Raw genomic sequence first — 16,594 nt, 5'->3', positions numbered from 1 at the left:
CACCAGACCGGTCACAAAGAAATTTGATATCACTTCTCACCACAGTGAGTATTGCCCGACCATGAGCAATTCCGAGACAAGCAACAACTTGAACTCCCACTGGATATTTTACTCGACCCTGGATTTCTTTTTTTTGTCGGACTTGATTACCTATGGATGAAACACATGGATATTTATCGCCCTGGACATTGGCCGTCTCCAAAGACGGGGGAGGCTGCCCAGCCTCGATTATGGATGGACTACCATGGATACCTTCTCTCCCGCCTGGATTCTGCTCTACCCAGTTACAGCTTTATTTTAAGCTCCGCACTGGGTGTCTTGGCACTGGCCTCCGGACCAAGGCTCGTCACGCCTGCGCGTGTTGGCTCCTGTTCATGACGTGGATTTCCGTTTGCTTCGATTCTTCTACCTCGGCTCGAGGGACCTGGATTTTCTACAGGACATCAGCTTCCAAAAACAGGATGGGATTCCTTTGTGTTTGTTCTGATGGTTTCAACATTGCGCCGACTTTAAACCTGGATTTAACCGACCCGAAGAGAATCTTCACGAACCAATGGAATCATCCTCAATTGACGACAAGCGGAACCGACATACGTCCAGATCGACCTCCATGACACACTGCCCACTATCTGGAGTCTTTCGTGCTGCCAAACATAGTTTCGACACTGCCTTGGGCCTACTTGGCCGCCGCCCAGAACTTTCATTTGTCTTGTCCCCTGGAGCGTCCTGGACCTACTACCTGAACGCCTCACCCCGGAACCGTCTCCCTGGCCTGATCTCTTGGATCTGTGCTTGCCTGGTCTGTCAACTCGTAACCCCAAACCTCTGCAGGTTTGAGCAACGACCACTAACACTGTGCTACAGGAACAAAGTTGTGCCAGGCTTGATTGCTTTTTGTTTCTTGTTTGCGTTGCATATATGAATAGTGGAGAAACAGCACACTAACCCCCATTTCAGCGATTACAGCTTCTTCCAAGCCGGAATGGTGCCCACAGGAATGTTTTCCTTTTCTTCTCAAACAGGACCATCGGACCCCTTGAGTGGTTCGTGGGAAACGACAGGAGAAGGTGCACAGAACTTTCAAGATTTCTCAGACAACGGATCTACCCACCCGGGAGACTCCGAGGACTTTTCTTTCCAAGTTGATGGTCACATCACGCCCCGAGGACAGGGCCAAGCCACCGAGGACATGCATAGCAAGTGGGCTACTGCCGCTCCCACCACAACCGTGGTGCCTGCTGGCGGCGAGTCGATGCGAAGAGGGACTTCGCGCAGCTCGACCGGAAGCCGCAAGCACAGGATTTCCAAGGTTACATCTCCCAAGACCCGCCCCAGATTGACTTCTGCGGCGTCGTCTCAAGTATCTGCCCAGCTGTCCTCCATGGACATCACAGGTAATGCCGTCATCTTCAACGGACCCCAACACAGCGCCCAAATGATGGACGTGAACCCCTACTTCCTGGACGCGGACACGAGCGCCGTCTCGTCGCAATGGTTTAACTCAATGGAGCTCGGCATGGTCCCCGACGGCATCTCGTCTGGCGACCTGAACATGCACGTCGTGCCTGCTCAGATGCAGTTGGACCCTGACTCGAGCCTGGGTGCTCACTCTCCTTCTGCCTCGTGGAACTCTTTCAGCCCCGCCGAGTCTCACCTGTCGTCGCCCGCCGGCAGCACTGAGGACTCGTGGCTGTCTGCCCCACTCATGTCCTCGCCCTCTCACTCGGAGCACGTCTCCCCCATTATCCAGAGCCAGTCTCCAAGGTACGTTCCTCAGATCAGCTGCTCTAGCCTAGAGTCAGCCTCTGACTCGACACTTGTATACAGCGCCCACGGAAAGTTCATGGGAGACGAACTCAACGGAAGTGTCCTCACCATCGTCGGCGATGCCGCTCTGCCCCCTGCGTTCCCCAGCCGCCGGCCTACCAACGAGGGTGACTCCGCACGGGACCACCCCCTGTACAAGAACGCGACCCCGCAAGCCGATGGCTTGTTCCACTGCCCGTGGGAGGGAGAATCCAGCTGCAACCACAAGCCCGAGAAGCTCAAGTGCAACTACGAGTGAGTCGACTGTTTGGACATTTTGCCATCCCCGCCCACGCGACTAACCGCCCTTCCCCTTTCACAGCAAGTTCGTGGACTCCCACCTGAAGCCCTACCGCTGCAAGATTGATTCCTGCGAGAACGCCCGGTTCTCCTCCACCGCCTGCCTGCTCCGTCACGAGCGTGAGGCCCACGCCATGCACGGCCACGGCGACAAGCCTTTCCTGTGCTCCTACGAGGGATGCGACCGCGCCATGCATGGCAATGGATTCCCTCGCCAGTGGAACCTCAAGGATCACATGCGCCGTGTCCACAACGACAATGGAGTCCCTGGATCCCCCACCAGCACAAGCAACGGACAGCAGAGCTCCAAGGGTCGCAAGCGCAAGGATGCCCCCAAGGTCGTCGGACCTGTCCCTGCCTCTCGCAAGGTCACCGCCAAGGCCGCTGCCGTGGAGGCCGCTGCCAAGGAGGAGCAGTCTTCCAAGCCTCTCATCGAGGAGTGGATGGCCCACCGCCAGGCGCTCGAGGACATCGTCCGTGGCCTCAACCAGCCCGAGGACACCAGGAACGTCCAGCTCATTCAGGACGCCCAAAACCACCTGTCCGCCATGGGCAAGATCGGACACAACCTGAGCCCGTCTCAGCCAATGGATGCCAAGATGCCCTTCCTCCAGAACTTTGTCCAGGCCGGATGAGCAACTCCCTCGGTCCATAAGAGCCCACAATGCTCTTTTACAAGACGACAAAACCTGATCTGGGTGAAGTTCGCCAGAACCCTTCAGTTTCTTTCAACACCAGAATGGTTAACCAGCTCAAGATGCAAGCGCATCGAGCTTGGTTTCCGACAGCAATCTGATCCTCTAAATTGTGGACAGTGCTAGTCACTAGGAGCCATCACACTACCGCGAGGGACTCGCGTGTGTTCCAGAACACCCTTCTCTCCCACGGATGAGCCGCCGCAAAGCCTACGGACGTTATCCGCAAGCCGCCCGGCCAAGTACACATCCAGGATAGGAAGCAAGCCATGGACACGCCATCAGGAGACTCGCGAGCTATGAGATGTACTCCAATAAGGGCCGAGCCGCGGCAAGAGGAAGGAAGAGGAAGAATGCCGGTCAACCAGGCGAGGCACATTTGTTTTATGTTTATTTTTATTTTTTCAGTCAACCTTGCGGGATGTATCAGAAGAGGGTACATGTAAGAGCTCACGCTCGACACAACAGAACTTGTATTTTGTTTTGGAAAGGAAACCCTCACAGAACGAGGCCCAGCCACGAAAGATAGTGGCGAGTTACACAGACTCGAGGATGGAACAACAGCAACTTGGATTTTGTACTTTGATTTGGAAGCATATATAAGGAGATGGAATAGCTATGGAGAGCGAGAAAAAACAAACAGTTGACAAAAATTGGAAAAAAAAAAAAAACTCCCCGGTGCTAACCTCTGAGGTCCCCTTCGGAAACTATAAACCTAGTCGATGTGTCGAATCTAGCTTGCTACTACTGCTAACCATCGTACCCAGGAGTGTTTGTCCCATTGATGAGATTGTATATAGCCTCAAACGGGCCGCATCAAGCCTTGGGCGGGGGCGGGTAACTGCCATAGGGTAGGTGATGCCGTGCATTTTCGTCTCTTCGCCCTTGAGGCCCATTGCCTTGAGCGTGCGGCCTCTTCGGTCCCGAGTACGTGGCCGTGATTCCTCCGGCCAGCGTTGGCAGCAATACTACACACGTCAACATAATGAAATGAGGGGGTGGGTAAGAGGTCCAAAAGGCAAAAAGAGCGAGCTTCGCAGGCGGTCGCGATGGGATGGAAAATGTCGGTGGTGAGGTTTAAGTGAGGCTGCTCCCCCACCCCGCCCCTTCCACATGAGAGAGAGGGTACAAGGCTCATCCCTGGCCTTTGCCCAAAGCTGGTGGGCTGCCATGGTAGAATCCCTTGACACCGGCCGAACTCTCACGTTCTCGGCTTTGCAGCATGTGTGTGTGTGTGTGTGTGTGTAGTTCTCAGCTCGGCTATTGGTATGGAAAAGAGGAAAGATGAGGGGGAGTCACGGCTATTTTCTCTCTCTCTCTCTCTCTTTTCGAGGACGCCATCCATTCTATGTTTGGGTTAAGTTCGCAGACTTCTCGGCATTCCCCTCTCGGCACGGCCAACTTCCACGACGAAGCTCGGGGGGGGGGGGGGGGGGGTCTGACGCCCCCTGGGAGGCTTGTCGTCAGACCTTTCTGTTCGCCCGCCTCCTTCCCCCCCCCAACCGGCAGGGTCTAGCGGCTCCTCGAGCGAAAGATGCGACAAATGCCCGGTTGTGGGGACGCAACCGTTATCAAACAGAGCACGGCGGCAGAGGCCGCCAAAGACCGGCACGCAGACGAGAGGACGCAGACGGGCTTGCGTGGACCCGGGTCAGAAATTCAACCATTGTATGCGCGGGGGGGGGCTCTGCTGCGGTGCGCCGCTGCCATCGACACCAAGGCCAGGGTTCCGAGTCGCGGCAGGGCGGCCGCACAGTGAGAAGAAGGAACAGCAAAAGCTAAGAGACAAGAATCAGGAGATGGTGAACTCTGTTGTTGTGGTGAAAGGGGTGAAAAGGACCAAGTTACCTATGGCAGAGTTTTTGGGAACTCGGAACCCTCCCCCCCCCCCCCCCCCCCTGGCAGGAAAGGTCCGAAGGCTCGAGCGGATGACTACGAGGTTCCCTTTCAAGAACCGGTATGTTCTGCCAACAACTTGCGGAAGGCTGGTTTTGCTGTAAACCGACATGTCTACCTGGGGACGTGGTGAATGACTCTGCTTCCCCCCTCTTGGGAGATGCGGTAAAGCAAGATCCGGTCTGACTTGTACTGTAATAGTAATGGCGGACCCCTCCTCCCCCCTTTCCCACCCACCTCTTTGGTGGTTTCCAGTTCCTTGTTAGGCCCCGAGAGGTAATAGATGAGATCAGGTTGCCTGGTGCCCGCTGACAGCGACCTCCCCGTGGGCTTTTGGGGTCCATCTGATGTTGACGTCTAGCCTTGTCGGGCGTTTTTTATTTAATTTTTTATTCAAATTGTAGGGGGGTGGTCGGACACGCACGCCCCAGTTTCTCGTCCCCCGGGGGATAAAAAAAGAAAAGAAGAAGAAGAAGAAGAAGAAGAAGAAGAAGAAGAAGAAGGTATGATCATCGGCATAGTGTGGGGGTTCGGCTAAGCCTTCTTTCACTGGGAAGGACAGAAGGAGAAGGGAGAGAACAGGAAAAAAGGGAAAGAGAGACTCCAGATCAAGCGGCTGTACACGCCCACCCGCAATGGCTTGATTGATGAACCGCTTGGCGAGTGGGCTGATGACGTCCGGATTCGGACCTGCTCTGCAGCGGTCCGATCGGCCCTTTTCTTCCTCTTCTTGATTTTATTTTATTTCGTATCGTGTTCTGTATGTGTTTATACTTTCGACCCCCGCGCGGCCTCGCGCTGCTCGCCCGATTCATCTCAACGCCGGGGAGGCAACGAGCGGGCCGGTCGCTCGCCCTGCGTCGAGAGTGAAGCCGCCTTGGCTTGGCCGCCGCGTTTCTTGTCGACTGCGCCGCATGGTGCGTTCCGCCTCATTGCAGGGCGAACAAGTCTGCGAGCTCACTGGCGCCTGGAAGTTCTGCCTGTCTGCTCCCCTCTGCTGAACTGCCGCCGGCGGCCGATGACCTCGAGGGGCTAGAAGTTGATGTTCTGCTGATAGTGTGGGCGGCACAAGGGACGACAGAAACCATCTCATGCGCTTGCCGGCCGTCAGGTGAGGGCGGTGTGCCCTGGTGCGATCCTCTGTCGTCTCCCTCCCTCCCTCTCTCTCTCTCTCTCTGTGCTGTTTGAAACGGAGGACGACGGGACAAGGTTTGAGCCAAAGATCCCTTCGTCCAACATCCGTACGACTCGTCAGAGACGGGAGAGTTCAGGGCGATAGGGATGCCTACAGCTCGGATATCCGAGGGGCGAGCAGGATGTACAGATGGGAGGGCGGACGCTGAGATAAGCACTTCGGACCAGGGAGGCTTCTTCTTGTTCGAGGATGGACACTCTGCGTTGATTGCTGGTCGTGAATGTCATTGCTCAAGGTTCGGGTTCGGCTCCCGAGCAGGTCCCTGAAAACTATAAAAGATACATAGTATATATATATATATAAAGAATTGGCCGAAAGAGTCAAGTAAAATGCAGGGGACTGGCCGCTGCTAGCGGCGTATCATATGTCCTCCTTCTCTCTGTCTCTTTTCTCCTCCCCTCCCTGCAGGAAGCTACCCCCTGCGAAAGCTATGCTATGCCTCTTCCCCTCTCATTTATGTTTGTAAATAACATAGTTTTCTTGTTTCCGTTTCATTCAACCTCTGAACGTGCTCACAGACACGGACTTGCCGTGCTTTTTCAGTGGCTCGGGCACCGCCGAGTAGCTGTGCCGCACGTGGGGGCTGTAGGCCCTCTCCTCGTCGGGCTCGCGGATGCTGTGGCGGTATACGCTCTCAATGTCGTCTAGGATATGGCTGTAGCGGCTGCTCTCGCCTGCTGTGGTGTTGGTGCTGCGGCTTTCGGATCTGGTTGTTCCCGAGCCGTAGATGCTGAACCGGTGCTGACTCGACGGGTCCGAGCTGCAGCGGGCATGGAGATTCCTTGGCCGGCTGAAGTTGCTCGCTGGTGGGCGCCAGGCTCTGTCTGCCTGTTCTGTTATTCGACCGCCGGGGGCGCGCGTCCTGTCGGCCGGCCCCAAGCTAGATTCGTCGAGTTGGATGTTGATGGTGTAAACCGAGTGGTACTTCGCCACGGCCGGCAGAGGTTTGTTAAGCGTTGCCTCGCTGAAACCTCTCGTCGCGGGGGATTTCGACTCTGCCGGAGAGGCTACGGGCTCCCCTACAACAGACTCGTTCGAGGCCCGACTGGTGAAAGCGGAAGCCTTGGTGGTCGATTCCGTGAGCGCGGCGCCGCCGCGGCCACTGAACCTCGACCTGCGCGCCGTGCCCAACAGCTTCGGAACGTATTTGTTGAAGAAGGGCTTGGTGGCGGGGATGCTGGTACATATGATGCCGAGGAAAAGCTCAATGCAAGATACCAGCCAGTTGATCCAGGCATGCCACGAAGCATCCGGCGTCGTGGTCATGATAAAGGTAAAATACGTCCGCGTCACGCCAGCGGCAGTGGCGATGAAGCCGGCACCGAACAAGAGGTTGACAATGATCGTCTGCCTCGAGGTAAGCTTGCCGGCATAGACGACGCGTACGATGAAGAGTGGCAGTAGAACCACCAAGAAGTCGGTGGAAGTGTTGATGATGCTTGCGGCCACGAGGTGCGTGCCCTCGTCGATACAGTTCTGTGGCTTGAACGAGAGCGTCCAGTAGAGCTGCAGGGGCCTTATGTTGTTAGTAAAGGAGGGGGGGGTCAGAGGCGTCCGGGATAGACTCACCGGCACTGCAGCATCGATACCAGCATGAAGACGATACAGTTGACCGAGATGAGGATTTGGAGTGTCATGACTAGTGTCCTCAACTTGTTTGACGCCGCGCAGGCGATCCGGTACATCAGAGCAAGCATCGAGAGCTTGGTGAAACTGGTAGCCAGGTCGAACAAGATCTGGCTTGCGAGACCAATCTGGAGCGACACCGTATGCATCCCCGGGGGCATATCCCACACATGTCGACCCCAGCCAAACTTCTGCGAGGCGATGACTCCGATGACCACAAACCCTATGGCCGGTATGGAGGCCAGGATAATAAGGATGTCATCCCAGCCGAAGCCATTGCTAATGTATCGACGCGTGTAGATCCGAATCGCCAGAAGGACTGTGGAGATGCCCAGGAGGGCGAGGGCGATAATCTGGTTGACCGGGCCTCTAGTTTCGGGGTTGTCGTAGTTCGGTGGTGGCCAACTGAGGATGACTTCAACCGGCGGGGCTCTCATATCGTCGGTGGTGTGGACATGTTGCAGGCACGAGATTCGGCAGAGGGCGCAGCAAAGCAGAGGCGCCGGGCAAGTCTGGGGATTCTCTGCTCCTTATTCTTTTCCTTTCACGTTGACGGAGCTGGTCCGGGTACGCGGTAGACGAATGATGGGCGGAATGGGCGGAATGGTAGAAGGGCAAATGGAAAGCTCTCAATGTTGGTGGCCGTGCTTGAGCCAAACCATTAGACGAAGGCAATGAAAAAGCATATATTGTACGTGTGACATCAGCGCAACGATGTGTGCCCTGGCCCAATATATCCTTTTTCTCTCCATGGTGTGGCTGTCCCAACCCTGGCACCGGGCTGCGGGGTGACTGGTGTGATGGCGAGACGTTCTCACGGCCGCACTGACGGCTTGTACTGGGGTCGTAGGAGAGAACCGGCGTTGCCGTGTCGTCTCGTCTCTTCTTGGCCAATGGATCACCACCCCGGGACCACCACGGGTGTAGTGCTGAAAAGAGAAGAACGGTGTTGCAACGTTGACCCAAGGCTACCTTGGACCCAATTGAGCGTCCGTGTGAAGGTAGTCGACCGGTTAGGCAAGCAAGCAAGCAAGCAGATTTCGCGCCTTTCTTCATTGCGTAAGCCAATGCTGCGACACCGTTGCGTTTACTCCACAGGAACCGTTGTTGGCGAGAGCCCTGTTGTTGTTTGATCTCGCGACTGGGGGAGCCGTACGTTTGGCGGGTCGAGGAGGCTCCAGTTGCAGACCCAACTCAAATCAAATGGCCGGGCTCGATTGCTGCTATCGAGATGGAAACTAATAGTATCTCCCGAGACGGCTGCGCGATGAGTACCCTCCCCCCGGTCTTGGCTGTGGGAGGCGTCAGGCCTCCTTCACCCATGATGGTGCATGTTATGCATGGCGTTTGCCATCATGAGAATGACAGAACAAGGGGTAGGCAGGGATCCGACGATTTGCTGGCCGGAAACGACTTGTATTTGACAGCAAGCCGCAGTTGGGAGGATCGATCCGTTCCCCTTGTCAGGGAAGGGTTGCAATAGCGGTGGTGGTGATGGTAGCGGTGATGGTGTCGTTGGCAATGGTGGTGGGTGTTCAAGGTTGTACTTGGTAGTCCACACCAGCACGACTTAATGTGGAGGAGACATGTCTTCCCGCACGAAGATCCCAGAGGAGCATGTTTGGAGCTTGGCGGGACGCACGGATCCTCAGTTGCGGCGACGCATTGACAGTTGAACGAGGGAAGTTCAAACAGGACGTGTCAGAAGACATTGAATAACAGGGGGGTCATTTTGGTCGTATCCCCTGTTTCGACACCCTTGTAATAGTATTACCTAGAGAACCCTATACGGATACTATGTAGACGGGGTCATCGTATGTGGGCCAAGTCCACAAGAGACATTTATGACAGCCTCGCCCGAAACGACCACTCTTCTATGTCTTGGCCTTGAAGGATGTGGTTCCCATCACCTCGGATATATAGACGTTTCATTGCGAATGGCCGTTAAATATCTCCGAGTCTAACGAACGGTATACACCAGGTTCACTGTGTTATTGGCGGTGAAGACGAGAACGGTCCGAGTGGCGCATGGCGACGTGAGGCCTCGAAGTTGGCAGAGGGTTTTCGGAAGCACTTTGCCAGTCCGGCGTTTGCGCTTTCGAATCATCTTCCATCTTCCTACTCCGCCACCATCTCTCTCCTTCAATATTGGTCATCGTAGAAACGACGCCTGCTATGGGGAACCTTGGAGCTGCCTGCTTGGTGTCACCCGTCCAACCCACATCAGGAAACATGAAATGCACTGCTCGCTGTTGTCGTTTGTCCGCTTCTGCTCCGAAGCCATACTCTGTCATGTATGCGATGTTTGTTGGTAGTTGCCACAGATCAGCCCACAAAGTAATTGCGGCCTGAAAAGTGACGCCAGACGCCGTCAGCCCCCACACGACGACTGTATGACCAGAGTTGCTATTTCCGATCTCTTTTCGAACCACACGCCGGCGGGCAGGTGTTTGGACTGACACAAGTCGACCGGGGTTTAGTCACCCACGGGCGCGCAGCTCGGTCCCGCTGTCAGTTCCAAGGGGGTCCCTCTCAAGGTCGCACTGATACACGGTCATACTCTTAACACAGTGGGATGTCATTAGAAGAACCGCTCCAGGAGCCCAGTCCAGCCCTCTCCTTGTTCTTCGGCACCACGATCTGCTTCTTGGCTTGGGCCGGCAGAGATGCGACTGGCCCATGGAATCAAGACTCCACTGGTGTCCGGCCTTGAGCTGCGCCCCCCGGACGAGGGACACCCGTTGCCCCCCCTCTCTTTGACTGGCCAACTTTATCGTCAACTAATATAGCGACGTCCGACATACACTAGATTCATAGACTTACCCGCATAGAATTCATCAGTTGTGATGCATACTCGATGAAGTGACAGGGACAGAGACATAGCGTTCTTCTAGAAAGGCCAGACGTCTCGCGTGGCATACGACGTGGTGTACTGGGCGTGTTTCACACAGTTCTTGGATGACCGATAGCGCGATATGCAGAAGAGACATTCGGATGGGAGTTGCCATCACAATCACACTCGAAGCCCCCGTCTTACGAAGAGACCTCCACATCTTGTATATGTGTCGTCCAAGAATCCTTTGCCTCGGCGGTCTCATGATACGCCCAAGCACCGTCATCGGCCCCTAGGGGCAATCAATTTGCCTCGTCTTTGCCGTGTAGTTCCGGTCTCCAGGTCTTTCGTTCCTGTGGAGTTTTATTCCTTGGCGACTTCGGAGCTGCTTTGTAGGACTGTGTCTCCACGAGCATGGTATCGCCGTGACACAGCGGAGGGTCAGCGGAGGAAAGATGGTGGCAGAAGAGACAGAGGTGGGTGGGCGGCCAATGCGCATAGCAGTTGGCATGAGTTTCGTCTCTTCCTTCAGCAAACCCCGTCACGTCAAATGCTCGTTGGGCTTGTCCAGTTTAGGTCGGTCCACAACGCCTGGCTATTTTTGACATGGAACGACAGACTATGGGCTATACGCTGCAGTTAGACCCGGGGCGTTGGGACACCTGGAATGCCAGGTTCGCAAGCAAACTGCAGTCAAATCCGAACGTGTTTCACAATTTGCGTTTTCGCAGAGCCGCGACCCATCGGCCCAGACCTAGCACGACGCCCCTATCAGCGCGACTCGGGGAAAGCCGAGCACCGTCAACAATGTGAGCCGGCCCGGCCCACGTTGGGGATGCCGCTCACAAAAGGAGAGTAATCACTCGGAAGCAGCCCCCGAATATGGTGATCCGTGCGCTCTCCTGCGAAGACTCAGGATTTGCAAGATTGCCGATCGTCAACCTCTGGTGATACCATCCATGGCAGGCGTGGGATTCGGACACAACCCTGCACTTGCTAATCTCCTCAGTGAAGGAGGTTTTGAACATGGATAGGTCTTGTGATCCGAGTCGCAATTGGCCCGGGGGAGGGGGGTTGAGACAGCACCATCATAGCTTTGCTTCTTGATGCCCCAGAGTGAATACAATACCCACTTGTCCTGGGACGCGCTTGTCTAGTGACGACTCAGAACTGCAAGCATGCTGGCGATGGGAGCTGTTGCATTAAATGACAGCTTTCGTCTTTTTCGCATCAGAGGTAGAGTCAAAGCAACTTTCTACGTGCGACGACGGCATCTTGATTGTCGAAACTGTGGAAATATGACGGTTGAGCCCCCTTACGTCCGTCATGGAGGGTTGCCGACACGGTAGACGAGACTGGCACAGTACTTACTCGGGGTCTCGGTATCAAACGAAATCTTCACTTTGTTCAACTCCTTGTTAGTATGCTATCCGCAACCGAGAAAACGCTGCTTACACGGATTTACCGAGGTTCGATGGGGGCTGGAAACCAAGATAGCCGTGGAATCGGGAGAAACAGGGTTCCAACTAACTCGACCGAGTCTGTTGCCACATGTCGTCGAACTTGAATAGAGAGGCATCTTCAAACAGAGTCAAGGTATCTCGAGTCGACCAAGTTCGTTCGACTGCGAACTCTGGCACTCGACTGGATTTGTGAGAAGTAAGTCTCGGATTGGTTTCTTCACGGTTGGCGAGGTTCATTACCTCACCGTGCCCGAGTGAAGCCTCAAACTAACCACCTGCTGTCTGCCCATCACTTATGCCTATACATAGAGAGACGATAGCGGACATCCGATTGGGTTGTCACATAAGAAACTCGGCCCTCGGGTGCCAAAGGAAGTGCAACCGTCCTACTGGGCACCGGGGGGGGAAACTGTTGAGGTGCGCTGGTTGTTGGAGGATGGTCTCAGCCCACGGCACACTGCACTCTGCACACCGTCAGGTGAGCGAAGCTCGACTGCTAGCCTCTAGGTAGGTACCTACTTACCTAAGTACCTAGGTAGGTTGAGTGGCGGGGCAGCCCCCGGATCCCCACCGGAACTACTGATTATGTGCTGTAAACTGGTGTTTTTGGCGTGCTAGCGGCGGTACCAGCTGCTGCCCCTCTTGTGTAGGCCCCCTCCTTCTGCCCCTCCATGGGACGAGCCCACCTCGCGCTGGAGCTTTCGACGTGACCCAACCCTGAGGTCTTTTCACTACCTACTCGGCACGATCGAGCTACCACTTCCAAACCCATCCTGCGTCATTTACCTCCAGCCTTGATCTGATCTTTTCCTCCTGACAGTTACCCAGCCGTCTCACGCTCCAACAACCCCCCTTAAACCACCAGACACTACCAATTGCCCAACATGGCTCGCAAGTTCTTCGTCGGCGGCAACTTCAAGATGTAAGCCTTCTCCCAATGGCGGGGTACTGCCGTCTCTGCACCTCCGTAGAGAGGGGATGTGAACATGGAAGCCTTGGGTCCCGGCCAAAAACACAATAGACTGACGCACTGTCTCTTTAACATCACAGGAACGGGTCCATCTCGTCCATCAAGGAGATTGTCCAGAATCTGAACAATGCCAACCTTGACCCCAACACTGGTACGTGCAACCCCCTCAAATTCTGGCTCACCGGGGGTGCAACTTGGCTGACGCTCACCCCGCAGAGGTCGTCGTTTCCCCCCCTGCCATCTATCTCCAGCTCGTCCGCGACTCTCTCCGTAAGGACGTCGAGGTTGCCGCCCAGAACGTCTTCGACAAGCCCAACGGTGCTTTCACCGGCGAGATCAGTGTCTCTCAGCTGAAGGACCTCAACATCAACTGGGCCATCCTCGGCCACTCGGAGCGCCGCACCATCCTGCGCGAGTCCGACGAGGTCGTTGCCTCCAAGACCAAGTACGCCACCGAGAACGGTGTTGGCGCCATCTGGTGCTGCGGCGAGAGCCTCGAGGAGCGTGAGGCCGGCACCACCGTTGACGTTGTCAGCAAGCAGCTGGCCGCCCTCAAGGCCGCCATCTCCGACTGGTCCAAGATCGTCATTGCCTACGAGCCCATCTGGGCTATTGGCACCGGCAAGGTCGCCACCAACGACCAGGCCCAGGAGGTCCACGCCGCAATCCGTGCCTGGCTCAAGAAGGAGGTCAGCGATAAGGTTGCTGAGGAGACCCGCATCCTGTACGGCGGCAGTGTCAACGAGAAGAACTGCAAGGACCTTGCCAAGGAGAAGGACATTGACGGCTTCTTGGTTGGCGGTGCCTCCCTGAAGCCTGGCTGTGAGTGTTTCCCATCCTTCCATCTTGAGCAGGCAGCTGACAGTCTCCAGTCGTCGACATCGTCAACGCCAAGCAGTAAACGTGGATGATTACATACTTGATGATGATGACTTTAAAAGCCTGGCCGATATGGGCCTGGAGCAACCCAAGGTAACCTCGGTGAAGACTAGTACTCCGTAGCGCCCAGAGGGCGCGGAGAAGAATAAAAGAACATTATACCCCCACCACATGCATGACGGAGACCCCGTGAATGTTGAGATTTAAATTCGAGCGCTTTTTGGATGGAACCCTCTTTCCATCCTGCCAGTTGTTCGTATGATACAAGCATCCAAGATGCCGTCTTCTCCTATACACGCCTTGCTCTGTTCATAATTTTACACGTTTCCCAAATCGACGGCGCCCTTGTCCCCTTGTATTTATACAGTCATGCCCTTTCCGTGGTAAGGACTCCAGATGCCTCTGACACTAGGGTTAATGCTCGTCACCGGCTTGTTCACCCTCTTGACCTTCTCTCCGCTGGCGTCGCGCAGCAATTCCGCCTTCTTCAGGATCTCGAGGGGCTCCATGTTCCGCACGCATATCGCCTTTTCGCGGCCGTTGATGTAGTGGCCGACGATGATGGGGTGCTTCGAAGGACGGGGGGAGACGTTGAATTCGATCTGAGGGTTGGCGGCAGCGAACTTGGGGAGCTGCGACTTGATAAAACCTCTGGGGAAAGTGTCAGCAGATATTCTAGCCGTTGATGCTCAGGGACCTGCATACTTCATTCCCTTGGAGCTGCCAGCCCAGTCGCAGTAGTGGATGTCCATCTTCCTGCATTGCAGGATGAAGGCGCCGAGGCCATTCTGTGAGATTGTCAGCGAGAGACCCAAGTATTTCTGTGGGTAGAGATTCTTACACGGCCGGTAGACACTGTCTTCAGTGCCTTGATCGTCATGGTATCCTGCTTGGCGTACAGAATCCAATTGATGGAATTGATCACGAGAAGCTCCTGTTCAGGGACGAGCGGGAAATTTCTTAGCGCGAAAACGCAAGATGTTCCGGCCGCCGGCACCCAGCCTGAGGTGGCAGCTTGGGCCCGGTACGTACCTCCTCAGCAGGACTGGGTCGGCTGAACCACGGTTGATTGGACCAACGACGCTGGCTGCGCCAGGCTGCACCACAAACTTTCCCAAGCTCTCTCGTGTCAATTTCTGGATCGACGCGACGCTACGCCCCCTTCTCAAGCTTCATCCCACTGCGCTCGATCGATGTATTGCTAGTCAACGGACGTGCCGCATCTTATCCGAGCCGCCGACTGCGACATCCGGGGCTTGAAAAAGTTACGCCCTCGCGATGACGGACAAGCTCCCCCCTAACCTGCTGGCGCTCTTCGCGCCACGCCCTCCGCTGCGATGGGTTCCGCCTCCCGACCATGCCCCCGAGTCGCGACGAACCCTACCAGTCTCTGGCGTCGCCGAATTCCTCCCTGCGCTCCAAAATTACAAGGAAACGGACGAATACAAACCGACTGAGAGTTGGCTGCAGATGCGCGACCGCAAGAAGCTCGAAAAACAGGCCGCCGTTGAGAGGCTGAAGACTGAGGGGCCGAAGAACTGTCAGTTTCCCAGTTTGCCGGCCATCGAGGAATCTCTGCTAAACCTTTCGTCATCCAGTCAAGCCACACGAAGACCCGAATATCCGTGGCGACGCTTTCAAGACCCTGATTGTTGCGCGACTCTCGTACGAGGCCAACGAACAGGACCTCGAGAGGGAGTTCGGGCGATTCGGCCCCATTGAGCGCGTATGGGTCCCATGCCCCCTTTATGCCTGCCGGTCCATCACTAACACATGAACAGATTCGCATCATCACTGACACTCATGCACATGAGAAGCCCAGAAAGAAGAAGAAGCCCCACCGCGGCTACGCCTTCGTCGTATTTGAACGAGAGAAAGATATGAGAGGTAATACCGCCAAACCCACCCCTTTGCGACAAGACATAGCTTGTCCGCCAGTCCTTCCCCCCCTCAGGCGCGAGGCCCTCAGGCTTGCCCGCGCTCTGCTTTATACACCGAGATCTGCGGCCCTCAAGATTGCCCATCTCAAAATCATGTTTTCTTCTTTCTCTTTACTCAACCATGATGCAAAGGTATGATATTGCTAAGGTTTTACTGACACGCGCGCCTTGGCGCACTGGTGAGTAGCTGCTCTAGATGCCTGCGATGGTATTCGAATCAAGGACCGACGGATCAAGGTAGACGTCGAGCGAGGCCGCACCGTCAAGGGCTGGGTGCCCCGTAGATTGGGCGGCGGTCTTGGTGGCAGAGGTTACACCAAGGCTCTTCCTGCTAGGCCAATGGGCGGCGCACCTGGTGGCAACTTTGGCGGTGGTTTCCGAGGAGGCTTTCGTGGCGGCTTCGAGGGAGGACGTGGCCGTGGAGGCTTCAGGGGAGGGTTTGGCGGCGGCCGCGGAGGTTTCCGTGGAGGCGGCGACTTTGGCAGCCGAGGTGGTGACCGTGGCCCCAACGGATACGGCGCACCCAGAGATGCCCCCTCAGGACCTGGTCGCGGATTCGGAGGTGACCGTGGTGACCGAGGCGACCGCAGCTTCTCCGGCGGTGGGTTTGACCGTGGTGGCCGCTCATTTGACGACAGGTCCGGCGGTGGCTTCCGTGATGGAGGTCGTCACGGTGACCGTGGCGATCGGGATCGTGACGGCGGCCGCAGAACTGGAAGCAACATGGAGCCGATCAGACCCAGAGGAGAAGGTGGGTATCGCGGTGACCGAGGAGACCGAGGCGACAGAGAAGACCGGGACCGCGGACGCGACAGGGACAGGGACTTTGACCGACCTCGCGACGATGACAGCAGGAAACGTGGTTACGAAGGCGGCGGCTACGAAGACCCCAGGAAGTTGCGTCGTTACTGATGAGACACGCAGTGTCTTGCGGTGGGTGACCAATCGCTCGTCTCATCTGTTTGTCTGTTTTCTCCTTCCCCTTCTCTAT

The 16,594-nt window shown here is 55.9% G+C and overlaps 5 protein-coding genes across 5 annotated transcripts; 3 read left to right on the top strand and 2 right to left on the bottom strand.

The window, feature by feature from the left end:
• Nucleotides 1-982: 982 nt before the first annotated feature.
• On the top strand, nucleotides 983-2,741 carry GLRG_00065 (C2H2 transcription factor; the record flags this gene model as incomplete). Its single annotated transcript, XM_008090750.1, has 3 exons — nucleotides 983-1,764; nucleotides 1,828-2,061; nucleotides 2,129-2,741. The coding sequence occupies 3 exons, from the start codon at nucleotides 983-985 to the stop codon at nucleotides 2,739-2,741; spliced, it is 1,629 nt and encodes a 542-aa protein (XP_008088941.1).
• A 3,646-nt stretch (nucleotides 2,742-6,387) lies between these two features.
• On the bottom strand, nucleotides 6,388-7,955 carry GLRG_00064 (uncharacterized protein; the record flags this gene model as incomplete). The annotated part of the gene is made up of 2 exons (XM_008090749.1): nucleotides 6,388-7,408; nucleotides 7,462-7,955. The coding sequence occupies 2 exons, from the start codon at nucleotides 7,953-7,955 to the stop codon at nucleotides 6,388-6,390; spliced, it is 1,515 nt and encodes a 504-aa protein (XP_008088940.1).
• Nucleotides 7,956-12,698: 4,743 nt separating this feature from the next.
• Nucleotides 12,699-13,685, top strand: GLRG_00063 (triosephosphate isomerase; the record flags this gene model as incomplete). The annotated part of the gene is made up of 4 exons (XM_008090748.1): nucleotides 12,699-12,736; nucleotides 12,865-12,935; nucleotides 13,001-13,606; nucleotides 13,657-13,685. 4 exons carry the CDS (start codon nucleotides 12,699-12,701, stop codon nucleotides 13,683-13,685), a joined length of 744 nt encoding a protein of 247 aa, XP_008088939.1.
• A 337-nt stretch (nucleotides 13,686-14,022) lies between these two features.
• On the bottom strand, nucleotides 14,023-14,543 carry GLRG_00062 (uncharacterized protein; the record flags this gene model as incomplete). The annotated part of the gene is made up of 3 exons (XM_008090747.1): nucleotides 14,023-14,314; nucleotides 14,369-14,451; nucleotides 14,505-14,543. The coding sequence occupies 3 exons, from the start codon at nucleotides 14,541-14,543 to the stop codon at nucleotides 14,023-14,025; spliced, it is 414 nt and encodes a 137-aa protein (XP_008088938.1).
• A 398-nt stretch (nucleotides 14,544-14,941) lies between these two features.
• Nucleotides 14,942-16,515, top strand: GLRG_00061 (RNA recognition domain-containing protein; the record flags this gene model as incomplete). The annotated part of the gene is made up of 4 exons (XM_008090746.1): nucleotides 14,942-15,203; nucleotides 15,262-15,389; nucleotides 15,445-15,550; nucleotides 15,791-16,515. The coding sequence occupies 4 exons, from the start codon at nucleotides 14,942-14,944 to the stop codon at nucleotides 16,513-16,515; spliced, it is 1,221 nt and encodes a 406-aa protein (XP_008088937.1).
• Nucleotides 16,516-16,594: the final 79 nt, after the last annotated feature.

This window comes from Colletotrichum graminicola (genome assembly GCF_000149035.1).
Source record: "Colletotrichum graminicola M1.001 genomic scaffold supercont1.1, whole genome shotgun sequence".
In the NCBI taxonomy this organism is placed as follows: domain Eukaryota; kingdom Fungi; phylum Ascomycota; class Sordariomycetes; order Glomerellales; family Glomerellaceae; genus Colletotrichum; species Colletotrichum graminicola.
The sequence above is the reverse complement of the archived record's forward strand: the minus strand, read 5'-3'. Positions and strand labels throughout refer to the sequence as shown.